The following is a 23,574-nucleotide window of genomic DNA, read 5'->3' on the forward strand; positions in this document are numbered from 1 at the left end:
CTATGGCAATAAAAGATACTAAATTTGTATCTCTGGGTACCTTCTTGCAAGCTTAGCACTTTTAAAGATAATTTACTTTGTCTTAAAAGTCTATGTTGAATTAATAATCTACATTGTAAATATATCCACTTTTTATGTCAGTGTAACACTATTTTTTTCTTCATTCAAATCTAATTTAAGTGGACATTTCAACAAACTGTGTTTGTGTTTTCCCTACAGTTTCCCATAACCTTCACTCATTGCCACATACATAAGAAAGTTAGCTATCCCTCTTGAGAGGCACACTTTTTTTAGTTAATTAACATAAAAAGTATTCTATTTCAAGATGTTTGATATCATTCTCTTTTTCCAGAAATGGACGTGATGCTTGCAGAGAGCTGATTGGGTTCTTTTTCACTCATGACCAGTCCCTTACAATTTATGAATATCGACAATTTGGGAAAAATAGGTATGCAATAAACATTATTAGATCTCTGAAGATGATCACTTCTGACAGAAGCTAAATAACTACATTTATTTTTCATTTACTTTCTAGAACAATTGTGCTTCCTTTTATTCAAAAAAAAATTTATAGTCATCAGTGTGGACGAAGAAAAGGAAAACAATACGAACTTGGTGATTTTTATGTTGTAAGTTGTGTGTGTGTGTGCATACATTTAATACCAGATGTTGGATTTTGTGGAGTCCCATGGAAGTGGAGGAGCAGAGCTTCTAGTCTTCAATTTCTTTCCTCTCCTCCATCCTGACCGGGGTCATTTGTGTGAAGGGGTTAATGGTTGTTTTCCTAGGAGTTTCTGCTTCCCAGCCCCAAATCCCAAATCTGAATCCAAGCATAGCATTTATTTTCTTGTAACACTTCCCCTCCCGTTCCACAGTGTGGGTTGTCTCTAGGTGAAGTTGTATCTTCATACTTTGAAAGATTCTTCAAAGGTGAAGTTGTATCTTCATACTTTGAAAGATTCTTCAAAGCTGTGTCATTGTGCAAGTGGCTATCTCAATAGCACCAGGAGATATTTTTTACCTAAAGTAGGTTTATTCTTTGAGGATGCAGTTTCCTCCATTTGAAGGGGTATGGGCCTCTGGAGCTGTCGGTTTTCTGATAGATAGACTATCCTCCTTGTGATTTTCCCACTTCGGGAAATTCCTGACATAGGGTGTGCCACAAGGATTCCCTAGAATGGGTGGAGCATAGATGATGGTACAGTTTATGTAGTGCTCTTAAATTTTAAATCAGATTTACACTTTATATCATGATTAAAATATAGCACTATCCAGTGATCATTCATGTAATATATGTTTCTATCCTAAGTTCTGAAAATGGAATAGTAAGTCAGACTCATTCCCTGTTTTTGTGGAGCTGACAGTCTAATGGGAGACACAGATAGATAGGAGGGCCAGATAGGAGGGGAAATGTGGGCCAGATAGGAGGAGTGATGACCCAGCTTTGTGGAATCGGAAAAGATCTTTGGATCTTCCTTTATACATCTTTTCTAACTCTGGTAGTTTTTTCTTTTTTTCTTTCAGTTTTTTTTTTTTTTTTTTTTTTTTTTTTTTTTTTTTTGTGCTACCAGAAGATCACTCATTTCTCCAAAGCCTTCCAAATTTCTGGATGTTGTTCTGGTATGAAGATCTAAAAGATTAAAGACTGAAAGAGGTTAAATCTGGACGTACTATCTAAAATAGCTCTCCTGCTCTTCTGTGTTCTTTCAGTGGGCTTAATTTTTCTTCATAGTCCTGATCTTATAGTATGTATGTATATTTTTATCTATTCATTAGTTTTCTCTAACACGAGGCTATAATCCCTTGAAGGTAAGGACTTACCTGTCATGACCACTACCCATGTTCATAGCAACCTGAAGAATGACAAGTACTTAGTAGACATTGAATAAATATTTATTTAATGAATGGATTTAAATGTATGAATTGCAACTTGTACAAGTGCCTAAACCACTCTTGTTCCTGAAGAGATATTTTTAATATCTCTATTTTTGTATTAAAAACATGAAAACGAAGCAAATACCATATGTGTTCAGATTTTTAGTCAGTGAAGCCTGGATGAAAGACTAAATAAATGCAAAAGGACCATGCTGGATATACACTAATTTCTATCATGCTGACAGTTGTGGTGGTGCAGCATCTTGCTAGCTGGTTTCCCATAAGGCTTTATCTGCCAAATGCTGGGAAGGTGAAATATTTGCCCACCAGGGGAAAACATAAAGCTTTAAATTTGAAGTATAGATAAATTTTGCCAAATTTTGTAGTCAAATATGTTTAAATCTTTAACTAAAAAATTGAGAATTCTTTTTTTCAGTTTTCACCTTACACTTTGTTTGTTATTGTTGTTTGTCTTTTTAAGTTGAGACAGGGTCTCTGTATGTTACACAGGCCAGTCTTCACCTTCTCATAACTTGTCCATAAGCTATTGTTTGTCCTTTGGTCACATTCAGCAACCAAAGAGAATCATTTACAAAACATTTTCTGGTCTTCCAGGCCCATTCATTTACAACCTCCCCCATTTCCCTCTCCCAATGAGGATGGTTTTTAAGTATCAACCATCTGCAATCATCTGGCTCTTTGACGTTCCTCCCTCCCTCCCTTTCTCCCTCCCTCCCTCCCTCCCTCCTTTCCTTCCTCCCTCCCTTCCTTTTTCTTTTTCTTTTATGGCTCCTATGCTTATACACATTAATAAATTTGTTATGCTTTTTTCTTGTAAACTTGTCTTTTGCCACAGGGATATGGGCAGTGAGCATTATGATGGAGAGGAAAAGGATCACCTCCTTCCTCCCCGTACACATACATGTTTTTGAGTTAAACAATAACTAGTCCTCAAGTAAGGGGACTCCACAGTACCATTTGTCATACCTATTTTATCCTAGATTCACCTGGTAATTAGAGTGACTAACTGTATTAGCTAATTGGCTTTATACAGGGGAAAATCACAAACTTTTTATATCTTTGTGACCGGAGGTGGCTTTGCACTTAGAGCTTAAAATCATAATTTTATAAGTTTAGATTAAGAATTTTTGATAGGAATTTTGTGGCTGAAGTTTTAATGCTCTAATTAGGTTGAAATTAGGTTTTATAGTTAGGCAACATCTGTCATCAAATAGTTCAGCTGAAGAGTATGAGAAATCTTCATAGTTCTTCAATTTGTGGTATATCATTTTGTGGGCCAATAGCTCTATTTAGGGATGTCATACTTTCAATTAACTTTTTCCTCTCATTCTCATTAAAAAAAATCTGAGTTTATTATATTGCTAGATTTTTTGTTCACATGGATTGTTAAATAGAAGTCTATTCTGAGAGTGATAGAAATATTAGTTTCTTTATCTGTATAATTTCTCCAAATATATATAAGCATTCTCCAAATATACTTTTTTACCATTATTAAATTATATCATGTCACATTAATCAAAATCAATTATTTTAAATTAATGTTAATTATATTTCATTTCTTATATGCTTTCTAGCTTCATTCATCTGTTCATTTATTTAGGGTGCAACCTTGACATTTTTGAGTTCTGATCATCTCAGCCTTCCAGAAAGCATCAAAGAAAACACATTGCTTAAACTACGAATCACAAATATTGATCAAATAGCTTTAGATTCTCTCAAGTAAGTCAAATATGCTTTTGGCATTTTGAAAGTAGGTGAAAATACTCTTTTAAAATTATTTTAAAATGACATTCTATTACAAGGTATTTATAAATTCATTAATGTTTATATTTTTAAAATACAAGCATAGCTATGTGTGTCTATTTTATTTATTATCTTGTACTCAAATACACTTCATGTGTGGGAACAGTTATAATCAATTAAATATTTTTAAATATTCAATTTTATGTTAAAGATACCTTATTAATTTGCCTTTGCTTTAACACTTTTATTTTACCAAATATTACCAAAAGGAATAAATTTAAAAAAATAGGATATCAATACAATATCATAACAATTTTTTCATATTGTTAGTATGATGGTTTTTTTAGTATTTAAAAAAGTCTTAGGGTCCCATATGCTTACAGTATTCATTGATAAAGTGCATAGTGAAAAAATAGTGCTATACATCAAACATTGCTTTTAAAATTTGCTTTTAAAATGTACTTTTTAAAAATAACAGGAATACATACATGTGATTTAAAAAGCATATATATATTCCTGTGATTATATATATATATAAAATAATATATATATTATAGGCTATGTCCTACCTATTGACTGTAAGGAAGTCTGGGTTTCTTTGTCATTTACTATATTGCTAAAATTGAATGCATTTGAGGGGGCTTTTTAAAATAACATTTTTACATTTTGTACATTGCCAGGTAAAATTTCTTTTAAATTTAATAGTTTAAATATTTAAAACATTAAAATAGTTACAAAAATTAATGCCTACAAGTAGTTCTTGTAAGATTTTAAGGATTTTAGCTCTCAATTTAATGTTCTTGGGGATCGAAGGAGCAGGCAGAGTTTGGACTTGATTAAATGCTAAACACTCTTCCAAGCTTGAGAGTTTCTTTGAGTCTGGAGCAGGGAAGAGCTTAAGTTTTTATAATCAAGATTGTAAAATAGAATCTATCTATCTATCTATACACACACACACATACACACATATATTTCATCGCTGTGAACATGTCAATTGCAGAACCACTTCTATGGAACAGAAGGATGATATAATCAGTCAAGAAACCATTGATAGGCTGGTCTTCAAGGCAATTCAAGGTATGTGTTATTACTATACTCTCAAGTACTTTGAATTTTCAATCTTTTTTTTATAATCAGTGAAGCAGCATTTTTCCAGATATTTCTCTGTGGCTCTTGATTTATATTTCCCCTTGGTTTATTTTAAAAAGTCCATATATATATATATATATATATATATATATATATATATTCAATTAGGCAGTTACTCTGTTGGATCTCATAGGCTAAAATGGAGAAAGATATTGAACAAGCAATCACAGAAATTACATATAATTTATGAATTTTTTTTTTTTTGAGAGAGAGAGAGAGCCTTGCTCTGTTGCCCAGTTGGAGTGCAGCCGCAAAATCACAGCTCACTACAGCCTCAGATTCCTGGTTTCAAGTGACCTTCCTTGCTTCAGCCTCTTGAGTAGCCAGGATTACAGGTGCATACTACTGCACCTGGCTAATTTTTTTTTTTTTTTTTTTTTTTCTGTTTTCCTAGAGACAGGGTCTTGCTGTGTTGCCTAGGCTGGTCTGGAACTTATGGACTCAAGTGATCCTCCCACCTTGGCCTCCCAAAGTGCTGGGATTATAGTCATGAGCTACCATGCTTGGCTTAATTTATGAATTTTCATGAATCCTGATTTATTTTTTAAAGATGAGGTGCTCACAGTAAGAAGGCAAGAAACAGATTTGAAAAGTTTTGTTTGAACTCTCAAATGTTCTTGATGCCATTATTTGTAAACAGTTTTCTCTGTTATATCATAGTCAATACAATATTTGTCACAATTGAACTTAGTGATTTTTTTTCTCATGTATTTATCTTATGTATTTTATCTCTCATGTATTCATCTAATAACTGCTTTAGTAAAGTTACCATTCTATTCTTAAGTAAATAGGGCATAAAGTGCATTAAGTAAAGTAACAGTTACAAAGAGAATGCTAGGGATCTAAGGATATAACCTCTTATGAAATAAATAAGTACGGGATAGCATTCAAAAACCTTGATGCTATTTTACATACAAGTTACAATTTGAAGATTTCAAACTATTTTTAAAATATTGAACTGATAATTTTTGAGAGACTTGCCTGTCATCAATTTTGTAATTCAGCTGATAAAAACTAAGAAAAGGAAAACAGATTCAAGATATGGGGGTGGTTAAAGAAGTTGTCTATGCAACAAAATATAAGATTTTATTTGTAACATTTAGGTTATTCTCTGGGTAATAAAATGAAACCATATTTTCTGTTTTAAAAATACAACACTCCCCGTGGGGAGAAATGCCAGATATAGGTGAAGGAGAGGAAGGCAGCAAATCACACTACCAGGTGTGCACCTATGCAACAATTTTGCATGTTCTTCACATGTACCCCAAAACCTAAAATGCAATAAAAAAAAAAAGAAAGAAAGAAAAAAAATAAATCCCACTAATCTAAAAAAATAAAAATAAAAGTAAAAATAAATAAATAAAAATACAACACTTCCACCACACAGTGGTGCTATAGTTCTGGCATATTTACATGTGATTTTATACTTAATCCTTTTGATTAAAAACATCCTATTTTCCAGAGTCTTTTGTCTTACACGTAATTTGTTTGAATATTCACATTCTTTATTTCAGTTACATCAACTTTAATTTTCTCACAAAAGATAACTGCGGCTTTATACATTTATGCATGGGAACAATTTGTTTTCATCTCTCTTCTTGTTGAACAGATTTGCTAAAAGAAAAACTACATAAACGAGGTGTTCGTATTTTGACTGGATTGGGAAAATACTTTCAACAGTTGGATAAGGAAGGAAATGGACTTCTAGATAAGGCAGATTTTAAGCAAGCTCTTAAAGTGTTTCACTTAGAAGTGTCTGAAAAGGTATGTGCCACAGAAAATTCTCTGCAGTGGATATGTTATTCTTAGGTGGTGTTATTCACTGTTCTACTGAAATTTTAGTTTTCATCTTCTCTATGCCCTCTTAGCAGTGTTAAGCCATTAGGTGACAAGCCCTGTTGGTTTTTAAAGTTTAAACATTGTTCCATCCTATATTTATAAAGAGCTTAATAACCAAGCATTGTGCTAAACTCTGAGATAATACTCTGTACTCTCAAGATCATCATAATTGAAGGAAAATGAACATAAAATCAACTATGTATTCAATGGAGAATGCTTTTGGAACACATGGGATAGGGAACTGATTCCAATACAGGTTATGGGGAAGAAGAACAAAGATCATGGAAGGATGCCTGGAGGAGGAGATATCCAAGCTGAGTTTTGAAGGTTGAGGAGGAATTAACTAGACAAGGGAGAAAGAGGAGTGTGAGTCAGACAATGGGTATTTTATGAAAAGGAGACGCATATATGAAAGCTTGGAGGAGTAGGGAGTGTGGCCTGTTTCTGACACTGCAAATGATTAATAATCTTCACACATACTGTTCCCTCCACTGTGAATAATCTTCCACTAGATCTTTGCATGCTGAGTTTTCTTATTCAGGCCACAGCTTTCTTTGCCAAGAGCATTACCCTGACACTTCTGTCTAAAGGAACACTCCCATCTGATCCCCAGTCCTTTCTATACCAATTTCTTATTTTATTTTTTTTCATGCCTCTTTGTAAGTATTTTTTGTCTTTTCCTGCAAGTAGATCATGAAGTCTCATCAGGGCAGGGACTAGGGTGTTTTTGTGTTGCTTTTTCTAACACCTGAAATAGAACCCAGTATATAGAAAGTTAAGTAGATAATGCACTGGTTTGAATGGATAAATTTATGGAAGGAAAGAAAAGAGAAGAATGGAGGGAAATGGCTGGTACACGTCTCGCACATCAGGCTAAGCAGGTTGGATTTTATTCTAAAAGCACATGAATCATATTTGTCTCAAGGATTTCAGATAAAGGATCTCTTGCATTGTTCTCTTTTGCTTCAAATGATCTTGTCACAAGATGTGTATTTTGTAGAAAGAACACTGTAAATTGAATTTATGACATTTAGGTTCAAGTTCTAGCTTTACTATTTGAACTTTGTGATCTTGGACTGGTCTTTTAACTTTTTTGATTGATGGGCTCTGCCTGAGCAATCAGGGATAATTGCTATAGTTAGAGTTTGTTGGAAGCTCAAATGAGAAAATTACATGGGAATATGCCTTATCAGCTGTAAAATTCTGTGCCAATATGATGTTGCCTAACATTTTTCTGACATACCCATCTTTTGGGTTTTTATGATGTTTAATCTTTTGGCCCACCTAGTGATACATACCAAGGATCATCTAACTTCTCTTCATTTTGTAGATTTAAACAACAACAACAACAACAACAAAACAGTGATGGGAAATGAGAAAGCCTTGATGTCTTTGCCTATAATCACATGAGTGTAAATGGAGAAATCACACAAACTATGCTTTTCCTCTGCTTTCACACAGCAATAATCAACACAGAATACTTCTGCAACCAAATGCATGTGGGGGTTCCACACATACAAAGAAGTAGACACCCAATGGATATCCTCTAATTCAATTCAATTCTGACATCATCTACCAGGAGATAGCCTCAGATCCTACAGGGTGAGATCTCAGTTCTACAAGACAGTCCTTTCTCCCAACACATTCTGCTTAGGGCACCAGTCACAAGTTTGGGTCCCTAGAACTTGTGATCAAGGAATTTCAAATTGTGGGTTCCCATGACCCCCTCCTTGGGTTCAATTAATTTGCTGGAGCAGCTCACAAAACTCAGGAAAACATATATTTACTGGTTTACTCTAATGGATATTACAAAGTTTATAGATGAAGAGATGAATAGGGCAAGGTATAGGGGAAGGAGTGCAGAGCTTTCATGCTCTCCCTCCAGGAACCTCCACAAGCTTACCTATCCAGAAGCTCCCTGAACCCTGTCCTCTTGGCTTCTATGGAGACTACATTGGATAGACATGATTGATACATGGACAACTGTGTAGAAATGTGATTGGACAAAAGTATATGACCTAATACTGATAGACTAAAGGAGGAAACCCAGCAAGGAATGCCTGTTCAGACTCTTCTTGGCCTCTCTGTGCAGCATTCCTTCTGAAATGGGGGTCTTCTGGCCTACAATTAGATAAGTAGGTCGGAGAATTTGTTTATGGCCAGCTCCAACACAGCAAGGCAGGGGAAGATTCTGCCTTGAAGAGGGAAAGGAGCACATAAAAGAAGGGCAGGAGAAGGTCACAGAGAGAGCGATTCCATTTGTTGAGGCCTAAAGTGTCCTGACATTATAATAAAAGACTGTAACAAGGAAGGGCAATGGGAGTTATGAACTGGGAACTATGGATGGAAACATATATAGATATATATGTGTGTGTGTGTCTGTGTGTGTGCGCACGCATGCGGGCTTGCATGTGTATGTGTTTATAAAATCACACACAAGTAATTAATAGCTGATACAGGATTAGAACCCACATAATATGTTCCTGTCTAGTACTTTTTCTGTATCACAACTTCCCTTTTTGATTAATTTGCTAAATTTTTATGATTAGATCTAGGAATAAAAACTACAATAATTATGTAAGACTTCTAACATAGAGGGAACATATGAAAATATGAATAAGCTACCTCCTTTTCTCATATATTTTAATAATTTTTTTCTGTAATATCACTGTAAACTGCTCATGCAATGATAAGCATATACAAACAGCTTGAGAAGAACATAAGAATCACTAACCTGGGTCTAATTTTGAAACTAGAGAATGTTTGTGGGAAGGCATAGTCAGCCATTCTCCCTGATTTGAGATTAAAACAATATGATATGTACCCTAAAAAGCCTAATTTATATGGAGATACTATCAAGATTTACTTCAGGTTTTTTTTCAATGTAATTATTTTCCATTCTGTACCATATCTTGGAAAGAAAGAGTGTATATCTATTTATCTATCTATCTAGATCTATCTATGTTAAACTACTTAATTCTTGAAAATTATTTCTTTTAAACTTCAAAAAGTATCTTTCAATTCTAATAATCCATGAATTGGTAAGCAAATTGGTCTTCTCCTGTACATATTACTCATGATTTTAAAGGTCAAGCTCATCTTCAGTTTAACTGCACAGATACTTAGAGTCTGGATTATGTGCAGTACATTATGATAGACAAAGATGTATGGGGTTGTTGAGAATTGAGGGAAGGAAGATATCTTTAGATTTTGTTTTTCTGGTTAAAATTTTATTTGAAAAAAATAGGAGAGAGCGAAAGATGATACTTTTTGAGTACTTATTATTTGCTAAGCACCTTGCTAGGTATTCTATTTACATTTGCATTTAAAGCTAACAGCTTGATGAAAACATGAAAAAATATATTTACTTGAGTTTGAGAAAATGATGCTGCAATTTCTTTGTTGTCAAAGAAAACTGTGATAGAACTTTCTATTAAATAGTGCATTTACTGAAGAAGTAAATGGTAATGGTAAAGTGAATGAACTGGCATAAGGGATTTATTTAAAATTATACCTTTCAGTGTAAATTCTAGAATAACATTAGAGTCACTCAAATCTATATTTTCAAACATGAAGACTAGCAGAAATATAATTAGTGATTATAATGCCACTGGAAGTATTCTAGGACCTGAAATAAGTTTTGAATTAACACAAATATAATACATTAAAAGTATTTAAATATTCAAAACTGAATAAATGGTAACCATACATATACAGACACACACACACATTGATAGATAGATAGATATCTCTATATATCTATATTCTATATATAGGTTTGTATATATATAATAGTCTATATATAGGTTTATATATAGAATATAGATATATTATAGAAATAAAGTTGAAAAGATAAATTTGTTACCAGAGCATGGGGCAGGGGGTGGTATGTAAGGAAAATGGAAATTTGGTTAAAAGATACAAGTTTTCAAAACAAACAACCCCATCAAAAAGTGGGTGAAGGATGTAAACAGAAACTTTTCAAAAGAAGACATTTATGTAGCCAACAAAAATGAAAAAATGCTCATCATCACTCGTCATTAGAGAAATGCAAATCAAAACCACATTATGATATCACCTCATACCAGTTAGAATGGTGATCATTAAAAAATCAGGAGACAACAGATGCTGGAGAGGATGTGGAGAAACAGGAATGCTTTTACACTGTTGGCGGAAGTGTAAATTAATTCAACCATTGTGAAAGACAGTGTGGTGATTCCTCAAGGACCTAGAAATAGAAATACCATTTGACCCAGCAATCCCATTACTGGGTATATACCAAAAGGATTTTAAATCATTCTATTATAAACACAATTTACATGCACATGTATGTTTATTGCGGCACTGTTCACAATAGCAAAGACTTGGAACCAACCCAAATGCCCATCAATGATAGACTGGATAAAGAAAATATGGCACATATACACCATGGAATATTATGCAGCCGTAAAAAAGGATGAGTTAATGTCCTTTGCAGGGATGTGGATGAAACTGGAAACCATCATTCTCAGCAAACTGACACAAGAACAGAAAACCAAACACTGTATGTTCTCACTCATAAGTGTGTGTTGAACAATGAGAACACACAGATACTGGGAAGGGAACATCACACATTGGGGCCTGGGGGTTGGGGGGCTAGGGGAGGAATAGCAGGGGGTGGGGGGATTGGGGAGGGATAGCAGTGGGTGGGGGGATTGGGGAGGGATAGCATTAGGAGAAATACCTAATATAGATGAGGGGGGATGGATGTAGCAAACCACCACCATGGCACGTGTATACCCGTGTAACAAACCTGCATGACTGCACATGAACCCCAGAACTTAAAGTATAATTAAAAAAGAGTGAAATTTCTGTTATGAATTATCACAGTAAAATAATATTTTAACAACAACAACAAAAAGGTACAAGTTTTCATTACATAGTAGATTAAGTTCTGGGCGATCTATTGCACAGCATGGTAACTATAGTTAATAATAATGTATATTTCAAAATACCTAAAAGGGAGGATTTTAAATGTTCTCACCATAAAGAAATGATAAATATTTAAGATGATAGATATGATTGTACCATTCTACAATGTAGACATGTATTGAAATATCATATTGTGCCCTATAAATATATACAATTTTTAGTCCATCAAAAATAAAATTAAAAAAGATAAATTTGTGAGCTATTGCCACTCCTAAATGTCTCTTGACTTTACAGAACTGTTAACCACAGGTTCTTCTAAGTCACTTTTTTAGTGGCTTTGATTGTATTTTTATATAACTTTTTCAATGTTCATATTAAATGAGCTATCGTATCTAGGACTACAAAAGATGTAACAAAATACAACTAAGATGATTTTGTTGTGATGATATAAAACTTAAAAATGAAATAGTTATCTCTGATTATTTCTAGGATTTTGAGTCTGCATGGCTAATTATGAATGACAATGGCAATGGCAAGGTTGATTATGGAGAATTCAAACGTAATATTATTGGTGAAATGAATGAATATAGGAAATCATTTGTTCGAAAGGTAACTTTGTTAAGTAATCTTTCAAATTGTTATTTTTAATAGATTGTTAGGTTCAGTATTTTAAAACTTTAATGGATTAACATTTAAAATGTTTTAAATCTATTTACTTGTAACATACGTTGGGTGTAGTAAAACACAAAGCAAGTCCATATGCATACAAATGTACCTAGAATGAAGTAAAATAACTTGTGTATGTATTTTAGAAAAATACTAGGAGGGGAAAATAAAATTTGAACTCAAACTTTGGTTAACAAATTACTAGCTCCATAGGTTGTTGCCTCCATAAATTACTAGCAATATGAATATACGTATTATAAAATATTCCTAAGCCTAAGTGGTCTATCTCACAGAGTTGGTGTAAAGATTGAATAAGATAATGCATATACAATTCTTAGCATTGTGGCTGTTCCAATGTCTATACTTCAGACAGACATTTTGTTCTGGGGTGATGACTAAAAAATGTTTCTCTGGTCTTTAGAATATGCATGATAAATATTAAATTTTTAATTAAAATAATCATGTTAAATTGGGAATAAATACAGAAGTACTGACTTTAATAGGAAGCTATGTATTACTTGGATTTTCGTAGCCATTTTTAGAGCATACTTTCGAGCAATGTAGTTCTTTTTTCTTTTGCATATGTGCTTGATATTGAAACAAAGCTATTCTATATAGAGTAATGTAAATAATTATATAAATCCCAAATAGAAAAATTAGTCTTTACCCTTACTGAGCAAGAGACACAGTAAAAACCTTAAATTAGACAAATTCACCACATAATATTTATAAATGTATACTTATTCATACTTTCCATGTCCTTCCTGGTGATAGGTTTCAAAATCTGGAATAGAAATGGGAGGCTTGTCTCTTTCATAAATCTTGGTAATGGAAATAGAGGGCAAGAGAAGTGTCATGCAGTTCTGTATTTGTTTGCTTGGGCTGCCGTAACAAAATACCACAGACTAGGTGACTGAAATAATAGAAATTTATTGTCTCACAGCTCTGGATAATAGAAGTCCACAAACAAGATATCGGGCAGGTTTGGTTTCTTCTGAGGCCTCTGTCCTTGGGTTGCAGATGGCTGCCTGTTCTCTGTGTCTTCACATGGTCTTCCCTTTGTCTGTGTTGTGTTCTACTGTCTTTTTTTTTTTTTTTTTTTTTTTTTTTGAGTTGGAGTCTTGCTCTGTTGCCCAGGCTGGAGGGCAGTGGCACAATCTTGGTTCACTGCAACCTCCACCTTCTGGGTTCAAGTGATTCTCCTGTCTCAGCTTCCCAAGTAGCTGGAATTACAGGCACGTGCCACCATACCTGGCTAATTTTTGTATTTTTAGTAGAGACAGGATTTTGCCATATTGCCCGAGCTGGTCTTGAACTTAGGTGATCCACTCACCTCAGCCTCACAAAGTGTTAGGATTACAGCGTGAGCCACTGTGCCTGGCCCTACTGTCTTCTTATAAGGAGACACCAGTCATAATGGATAGAGGCCCACCCTAATGATTTCATTTAAAATTGAAACTTGATTATCCCTTTAAAGGCCCTACCTTCAAATACAGTCATATTCTGAGGTACTAGGGATTAGGGTTCAACGTATGACTTTTGGAGAAACACAATTCAGTCTACAACAGCTTCCATATTTCTGTGAATGCACTGTTGTGAATAACCAGACTTGATTCTAGCTTTGACCCTACTACAAATGTAGAATGTTGCTTTGGGTGGCTTGTGTCTTTCGTGTGGCGAATACTCTTCCCACTGAAATATTTTATGATGTTTTATGATACTCAGAGCTACACTGAACTAAAGGAACAGTAACACAACTACCATTTCAAAAAGTGTATTAACTTTCAAGAAATAGAGTAACAAAACTCATTTAAAAAGTATTTCACTTTTTCATTGATTTTAGGGAGGAAATATTTGCAAATTCACTTATTGAGTTAAAATACTTGTCTTTTTTCTTTTGGCTATTTATATGTTTCATATGAATCCTAGAGCTGGACGTTACCTGAGAGATCTTTTACCCATCTCTTCAGTTTGCAGAGGAGAAAGGCCACAGAAATAGAGGTCAGGTTACTTCCTCAAGGTCAGGATGCTAGAAAGTGGTAGAACTTTGTAATTGAGTGCAGATTTCCTAATATCTTGCTTTACTATCTTTTCTCCTGTATTTATAATACTTCTTTCATATATTAATAAGGTATTTTTAAAATGTCTTGCTTATAGCTCAAAAATAACCTACTGTAAAATATAAAATTAGATTCGTATGTCTAATAATTTTACTTAAAAAATAACATTTGTCAGGCCGGGCACGGTGGCTGATGCCTGTAATCCCAGCATTTTGGGAGGTCGAGGCAGGTGTATCTCCTGAGGTCAGGAGTTCAATTTCAGCCTGACCAACATGGTGAAACCCCATCTTTACTAAAAATACAAAAAATAGCTGGGCATGGTAGCAGATGCCTGTAATCCCAGCTACTTGGGAGGCTGAGGAAGGAGAATAACTTGAACCCAGGAGGCAAAGATTGTAGTGAGCTGAGATCATGCCATTGTACGCCAGCCTGGGTGACAGAGCAAGACTCTGAAACAAACAAACAAACAAGAATTAATAATAATAATACTTGTCTATTTAGGCCTTTATGAAACTGGATTTCAACAAAACTGGCAGTGTGCCTATTATAAACATAAGAAAATGTTATTGTGCAAAGAAGCATTCTCAAGTAATTTCAGGTAATTATTCTGAGTCAAAATTCATTGGATTTTGAAAATGTTACCTAATAAAGATCATATCTTTAAATTATATTAATTTAAAGCTTAGGCTGAGGCCATTAGGGAGGAAATGAACTATTATTTTTTTATCTCAAAACTTAAGAACTATTTGCCTTTCTTCATTTAAAAATTCTTAAGTCTATTGTCTGTACTCATTTGTTTATTTGATATTTATAATCAATATAGAACTCATTTCCTGCTTAGGAGATAGTAAAGGATTTAAGTTAAAAAGAATGAAATAGGTTTAGAAAATAGATAGATACATATGCAAGTTCTCAGAGTTAGTTTTACTGTATCTGCTTATATAGTTATCTATACTTAAGGATTTTAGTGAAATGAGGGAGTATCTTTCTTTACGTATGGAGCTATACATAGAATGAGCATATATATATCTATTAAAATTTGAGGATTTGTAAATTTCTGAAAATAACTCTAGAGATTCATGTCCTGTTATATTTTTTCTAACTTTTTCATATAATTGTCTTATAAGTGCATCCTTTTGATAAAGAAAGCATTTGACCACCACAACTCTCCTCTTTATGTTACATTTCCTTCTATAGAAGTCAAAATTATCATTTAGCATATATATTTCAGTTAATATGTTAAGGTTATATGGTTTGCTTTCTATACTCCCCAGTATGTTTTGGAGTTCTTTATATGTTAATCTACATTGAGTCACCTTATTTTTTATCTTGAAGCTTAGTGTTCTTTTAATAAATCAATATACTATCACTTACCTAGCCATTCTTTTATTGTTAGATTTTAAGTTCTAATTATTGATGAACAACTAATGAAGCAATAAATATACTTATTTGTGACTCTTCAGGTCTGTTTTCTACTGCTTCCTGGAGTGATGCTAATATTTGGAATTACTGGGATATCTGCATTTCAAACTTTAATTGATACTTTCAAATTACATTGTAAAATGGCTATACTAGATTATATAGCCATTTGTTGAAGAGTTCTTTTCCTCCACAACTTTGCCAAAAAATTTCACTTTGCCAATCTGATAGGTTAAAAAACCCATTTACTTACATTTCCTTCATTACTAGGGAGGTTAAACATATTTTTTTGTATATCTATTAATTGTTCATCTTTAATGAATATTTATTGACCATATTTTATGGTCAATAATTTCTTTTCAACTTACAACTTTAATTCTGTACTGCTAAATACCATAGAATACTATTATTTTTAGAATTTTATTTCTTACTATTAAAAGAGATACACTGTAATTACTTTGGTTTTTTTTTTTTATCATCATTAACCCTCATATATGGTTAATTTATTACTTTTAATTATGAAATAAAAACATGAGATTTGGTTATGAGGATTAAAGCTAATCATCACTGGATTCCAAATTTCTAATTATCTATTTCAGGTCAAAACAGTTTAATTTGCTTATCCATGACATGAAATAAACTACAGTTACTGTAAGAGAATTTCTGGTGTATATTTAATTGTTGCTACTGTATTTATTTCCTTTAAACACATGTCATTATCTGTTTCTTTCTCTTAATTAGTCATACTAAATATAAGAATGAAATAGTTTAACAGCATGTATTTTTTCTCTTTTTCTTTTCTCATCTAATAATATTAGGTTGCTAAAGTAGCTTCAGTTTTATTATGTGTCATGGAATTTTTGATGAGGGTTTTATTTTTGTTGTTCTTGGGAAAGCCTTTCCTGGTTTCAGAAATTCCATGATTTGTCTTTGTATTCACATTAAGAATGATAACAGGCAAACTAAATATTCTTAAATAGAAGAATACTTGTCACTATTTCAAAGAAGAAATAAAGTACCCCTATTATTATTTATCATTGCAAATTATAATCTATTCCCATGCCCATCTCTGGGATATAGTTTGTTCACAATTTACAATTAATTTCAAGGTATGACTCTTATATCACATACAACTTATTTTTAACTATAGAAAATATTCCTCCTTAACTTTGCTTAAGCAATATATTAGAAAAAAATGTTTTAAGATTTAATAGAAATGGGATATCCCAAATGTATTTCTGTGTAATAGTTTTAGAATTACAACATTTGTTGCTGTGGATATTTTCTGGTCTCCAAGAGGGCTGAAAAAAATTTAGTTACAGATGATAGGAGATAGATATTTCCTTGGTGAGGGATATAAAGGAGATATGAAATTCTTCACTCTTTGAAGTATAAATTTGAGTGAAACATGTTTCTTTAGAAACAAAAGCTGTGTTAAAACTCCTCTGTTCAAAGGTATGGATGGTAAACAAAATTTATGTTTTTATATAGATTAGATCTTGATTAATTTTAAGCCTTAACATCCAATTAAAACTTCATTTTATTGTTTTATATTACCATCTCTACATAGCATAATTATTCAGTCCTTTTTCATTCAACTTGTATTTTTGAAAATAATCACTTTTTCTCTATTTCTTGTGTATGTTTTTAAAAGAAAGCAAACTTCTTGATATTCAAAGCAGATTTCATTCCTTTAGTTTGAAAGACACTTTGCAATGCATTATAATATATGTCTATTAGAGAACCTCTGGTCTGGAGGAAAAAAAATAACTCTCACCTTAATTTTGTCCACCCTGTTAGATAAATGGCTTAAGTGGTGTTCCCATCTAAGCCTGTTATTTAAAACGTAACCTGACTTTAAAATGTTTGAGAGGGTCACATGGAAATTTTTTGACCCTTTTTCTACTACTGTGTATGGACGTCTGTTTATTCTCTTTTCAGTGTTATGTGACCACTCACTATAGCTTTCTTTCGTCTTTTAATTCCTCTGTTCTTGTTTAAAAATTAATGATCAAAAACATTGTGTTCTATGCTAGAATCCTGGAGATAGATCAGTGCAGGGGAGCAGGGGGCGGGGAAGGAATGGCAAATTGAATAAGGTGAAATAATTCCAGTTCGTATGTAAATAAATTGGCTGGTAGTTTGACATAAGATTTCAAATTGTGGAAAAGATTTCATAAGATGATTAAGTATTTCTTTGTCATCATCAGTCATTTCACTGAACTTTTCAGGAAACTGTTTCATAGTCAGTACTATTTTACAGGCCATTCCACAGAGGAAGAAGTCAAATCATGGTTTCTAGAAACATTAAAAGTTGCCTGCAGCAAGTCTGATGAAGTGTCATATGGTGAATTTGAAGATTACTATGAAGGTTTAAGTATAGGAATAGTAGATGATGAAGATTTTGTTAACATCTTACGTATTCCATGGGGGATTTAGTCTTTAACAATACATATGTCATCGCACTAAGCATTTTATTGGAGAGATGATTTCAGTGTAAAGGATGATCAAACACTGGAATATATTTTCCTAGGACTTCCTTTATTCTGTTTTTTTTTTCTCAAAAACATTGACTCTGGAAAGAGAAATATCCAGAAAGATAGATGTAGGGTTATATGCATGTTTGTGCATGTGTATGCATGCTCACATGTCCATATGTTTGAAAAGATGTCTTTTTGGTTTATTACTTATCTTGCATATATTTTAGAGGTCATTTTTTATTAATGTCAATAGAAAAGTTACATCTGCATCAAACAATATAACAGCAGATATTTGTTAACCAAGTTTCCTGTCCTTCCACATTGTTTTTTTGCTACTTTTTCCTTGGAATATGTTTGCCACCATTATCAATTTGATAAATTAGAATTGGGCCCCAAACCAGTGAGAATGAAATAGTTCAACATGTTTAAAACATATGAAAATATTAAAATAATTAAAGGATATGCAAGAGAAATTTTTTAAGGAGTGTGATTATAGATGTTTTCTGTATATAGAATTTTAAGAATGGAGGCTTACCTCAGTGATGCTCATTTAAATACTGACTTGTCTTGTAAATCTTTGTCTTCTGAATCATGTACTGTTGTTGGTTAAATAAAGCACAATGTAGTTATTCTAATGACCAGTTACATTTGTTCTTTTTTTCTATTTTTAACTACAATCCTTTTTACTAGTAAACAATTGTTATTTTGCTAGAAACAATACAATATGAAAGGGAAATGTTTTTTATTAAGACAAATACATTATCTTATTAAACAAAGATCCTAAAAGTATATTGTGTCATATGTGAATCTAAGGAGTAGTTCAGTAATTCTTGCCTAAAATGTGAAAGTGTGTTTTGTATCCTAAAATGAATATATGATATTCTAAACATCTCTTTTTGTATAATAAACAATTGAAACATTTCCTTCTAAATATATGTTATTTAATAGTTACATGCATTATAATCATGCTTTCTAAGTTCTTTGCTAGTCATTTCTTCCTGGGAATACAGAAGGGAGACAACTTTATGAGCTGTTTCCAAGTTCATAATTTTAAATTTTCTATGTTAATATAACATAAATTAGAAAAAATAAGTGATTCAAAAATGAAAATATTTACTTTGTAGAATATGATTTTAGACATACCACTATATTCATATATACTTGGCAGCAACATGAGAATTGTGATACATGTGAACCCAACAAATTCGAAGTTGCACTTTTCAAGATTTGAGAAGGTACTAAAACTTAGTATTAAAATATGAGAGGGAAAATATGTGTAAACCTCTTAGTGCTATTTTCACTGACAAAATTTTTTATTTCTAGACTTAAAAAGATTAGGCTATTAAAATTAAAACAATACGCTAGAAGACATTTTGACAGAAATGTCTATAACACTATTTTTGTCACTTTTTTTTGAAAAATTCATTCAACTATAGATATCTTAAACCCTAAAAATTGTTCTTCTTAAAAATGACTGATAGTGGGGGGTGCTCGATATGCATGTCGTGTTTTTCATAGGTAATTTTTAATTTAGTTCTTAAGAAACCTATTCTTGATGTTAGCATGTCATAGTCTTCTGTTACTATGATCAGAAAATGTGTAGTCTGTCATACTGTGAAAAAAAAGGGAAGCTGCTTTTGGGATTTAACATGTTAGTGTGACAGTATATTCTTAATTTTAATTTTCCTGATATAAATATTCACATGTGGTTATGTGTAGGAAATAGGTCTACTTATGAGATATTTTTTGGTGTATTTTGTTAGAATTGGTGACATGGTAAGTCTACTTTTGGATTTGCCTAACTGCCTGCATTCTTCTTTGATTTTGGTATTCTAAAATCTGTTATTTAGTATTAAACTTAATAAAAGAGCATTTAAGAGAAGTGACATTTCAAACATCCAAGACATAATAATTGACTTTTGAAATCCTAAGCTTAATAGTCATTGGATTCTAAAAGACCTTTTGAAAACTTTAAAATATTAAATTATATGTTGTAATGCTGTTACATGAATTTTATAGTTATGTATATTTTGTAGATCTCTATATCTTTGAAAGTTACTTGCTCGTATGCTATATAATTGCTCTCTCAGTTAACCATATTGTTTATGGAACTGTATATATTGACTTTTCTGTCTTTATGTTTTGAAAATAAAAGTTTAGATAATGTTAAGGAAAAACTCACATTTTATTAAAAAAGACAAGGAATATTATATAGGACTTTTAAGCTAACTTTTAATGGAAAGGATATACATATTTGCATGATGGAGCTATTATAGTATAGTTAAAAATGTATGTTCCTGTTTTAAATTTTATAGTATATAAATATATGAGCTAATGAACCAGTGACTCTGCATAGAGACAGTCACTTAGAATAATTCACAATTTTGATAAAGCTATAGATCACATCTTATTTTACATATTACTTTGACTTCCAGTTTAAGTTGTTATCAATGATTTCAGGAGAGGATTGTGTACATTAGGCAATTTTTACTGCAGATTATTTAATATACTTTTATGAGATTATAGTTTGTAGTGCTTGCAGATATAAAACATGTAGCCTGATAAACTACAGTCACTACTAGGTTGACCAGCAAGGACAAACATCGTAAAAGAAACAACATGAAAGTAAGTGCTTAAAAAAAAAAGAAAAGAAAAGAAATAGAAGGTAATGAGCATATACAAAACACGCCAAGCAAGAGAAGAAGAAAGAGAATCTCCAGGGTAGACAAAGATATATTAGTTTCTGATCAAGAGAAGAAGCTCTTGTCATATCATCCTGCCATTTTTATTTTAAAGTTCCATGAACTTCTGAGGAAAACTGATTTATTGGAGGTACTTAATATAAAAAGAATGAATGCTTCATATTGAAGCCACTGTGTACTTAATCATTATTTATTCTGTCAATCAGTCATTTGTACATGGTGAGTGGCACTATCCTTGCAGTAGGCCAATGCTCTGAGATATTCTAGATTTTTCTCATACTCTCTATTAACCACTCAGTCTCAGGTGCTATTGGTTCTTAAATTTATCCATTGGTTCTTTAAATTTGTCTCATTCACTGTTTTCAATGCTTATGCTTTAGTTCAAACTCTTACCACTGCTCGTGTATTTCCCCTCATCAATTCTGCCTCCTCAATCCTGTTTCAATCCATTTATGTTGGAGTGACCTTTTAAAATATACATTACTTCCTGAATAAAATTCTTCCCTGATACCTCATATCTCTCAGAAAAGTTCAAGCTCTGACCTTAACACATAAAACCTAAATGATCTGGTCTTCTTAAGCTCATCTCCCCATACTTAGCTCACTCTCCACATTCTTCCAGTCATTCTGAACTATGTAACAGCTTTTAAAATAGACAGTGAGGTTTCCAACCTCTGCGCTTTCATATCTGTTCCACTACTGTTATCTAAAATTATTTTATGCACATAGTGCATTAAATTAATTCATACCAATCTTCAAATACTACTTTAAGAACAATGTCTTCTGAAAAGACAAATTAGACAAACTCTTGAATCTGATACATTGGGATCCCATTGGCACCCTGGGTGTGCCTTTACTCTAGCATCCATCACTTTCTACTGTAATCATAAATCTGCTTGTGTTTCTCTTACTAGATTGTAAACTTCTTGAAGGTAAGAACAATATCTTGTAAACTTCTTGAAGGTAAGAACAATATCTTGTAAACTTCTTGAAGGTAAGAACAATATCTTATTTAGCTTTGTGATCCCGGTGGGTGTTTAGCATGGTGTAGGTGTTAAATCATTAGTAGGCTGGGTAAATGTGTGATTTATTGAGGAGAAATTGTCATGGTTCTTGTTTTGAACCACTTTTGCATCAAAACACTTTAGTAAATTCCATGTAAATATATGAACGTGCAATTTTATGCAAAATTTACCTATGGAGGCAGCAGGTTACCCTAATAATGCACATAATGTATGTTCTAACTGGCCACTTTTCCACAAAGCCTCACTGCTTAGGTGCTACCATATTCACTTCAATTTTTTGGAATTTGGTCAACATCTGATACCTAGTTTAATAGGCTTCTAAGCATAATTAGTTGCGTCCATGAAAATAGTGTGCTCTTAAAACCTTAGAGGAATCTTGGTCCACCCATAGATTAGAAAGACTTCTGGTTGTTTGACTGATAATAAAGTAACCAGATCCTGTCCTGGAATGTTGCTGCTACTTCCTTGGTGGACCTTTCATGCAGAGTAATGGTTGAAGTCTCTAAGGGACAAACTGCTGGGATTGCACTAATTTTACAGAACAAATTATATAACCTTTTCTGACCTTGCTAAGAAATGTTTAATAAATGTTTATGTGGCAGAATTTATACTTAAATAAATGTCATTATAACCTGGAAGTAAGGGATGGGGTAGCTAATTTCCACCTATCTAAAGACTTTTTTGAGGAGAGGGCCATGGTTACCTACCAAAAGGAACCTATTACTTGTGCATGGCTTACCTGGCTTAAGTCATTCATAGCTGCAGTTCTCTGTCAGACACTGTAGTATGCATCACAGGCCCAAAATTGGCATGGCATTTAGGTGCCTAAAGTAGTAAAGTTAAAGATTGAAATACCAGAAGTCTATAATTAATACGACACGGGCATAAACTAGGTACAGCAGAGCATTTAAGGCCTGCCTGTGTCATCCTAAGGGAGTAATAATAATTCATATTCTGAAAACATATGATTTATTAAGGCATTATTGAAATAGAATGAAAATATTTTAATATAAAATACTGAAATGGTAAAGGATTTTGGAGATTTGATTGTATAAATTGTGTACTAATGAATATACATTTTCAGATTTCTCTCTTTAATCTTGTATAAACTGATTTGTGTAGTTTTTGGATACCTAAGCAAAGTAAAGTCATTTGGAAGGATTTGAAGAAGGAATTACCTATCCAGTGGACAAATTTTATGCAAGGAGAAAAAAAAATCAAGTTCCTTGTTGCTTTTAACTTTTCCTTTTATGAAGTTAGGATGGGACTTCCAAACCATGGCAAATGAATTTAATTATAAAGTGTAGATTCTCACCTTCACAAATACGTGTTGAATTTCCTGGGAGTTTTTAATGATGATAAAGCCAATAGGAAACAAATAATTGTATTTCAAGGAAATTGTGTTTCATTTATGCAAGTTGCATACTTATCTAAAGAGTCTTTTATTGAGGAACTTTTTAGAAAACGTTATAAATGAAAAGTTATCTTGAGGAAGCATTCAGATGACTATTAAGAAAAAGTATGTACTTATGCTAGTATTTTAATATAAATTATGTGGAATGAGTACAGGCTTTGAAATCATTGAATATTGACTTTAGACTTGGCTCTTCTACAAATTAGCTTAGCTGCATGACTTTGGGAAACTATTGAGTCTACTTCAACTGCAGGTTGATGTGAGGATGGG

General features: G+C 32.6%; 1 protein-coding gene across 6 annotated transcripts in view; it reads left to right on the plus strand.

The window, feature by feature from the left end:
- The window catches only part of CAPS2 (calcyphosine 2), a 101,155-nt gene that overhangs the window by 29,732 nt on the left and 47,849 nt on the right, over nt 1-23,574 (plus strand). For 2 of the 6 annotated variants that reach the window (XM_064376964.1, XM_064376968.1), the window contains 8 exons: nt 353-448; nt 536-629; nt 3,497-3,615; nt 4,640-4,716; nt 6,398-6,552; nt 12,028-12,147; nt 14,766-14,862; nt 17,947-21,271. In XM_064376964.1, the coding sequence (XP_064233034.1) occupies nt 353-448; nt 536-629; nt 3,497-3,615; nt 4,640-4,716; nt 6,398-6,552; nt 12,028-12,147; nt 14,766-14,862; nt 17,947-18,122 (934 nt within the window). In that variant the 3' untranslated portion in view covers nt 18,123-21,271. Of the gene's footprint in view, nt 1-352; nt 449-535; nt 630-3,496; nt 3,616-4,639; nt 4,717-6,397; nt 6,553-12,027; nt 12,148-14,765; nt 14,863-15,727; nt 15,921-17,946; nt 21,272-23,574 lie in introns of those variants that run through there. The other 4 variants (XM_064376965.1, XM_064376967.1, XM_064376969.1 and 1 more) reach the window with 4 other exon arrangements.

Source organism: Aotus nancymaae, unplaced genomic scaffold (genome assembly GCF_030222135.1).
Source record: "Aotus nancymaae isolate 86718 unplaced genomic scaffold, 86718_ANA_hifiasm-v0.15.2.pri h1tg000016l, whole genome shotgun sequence".
NCBI classification, from domain to species: Eukaryota; Metazoa; Chordata; class Mammalia; order Primates; family Aotidae; genus Aotus; species Aotus nancymaae.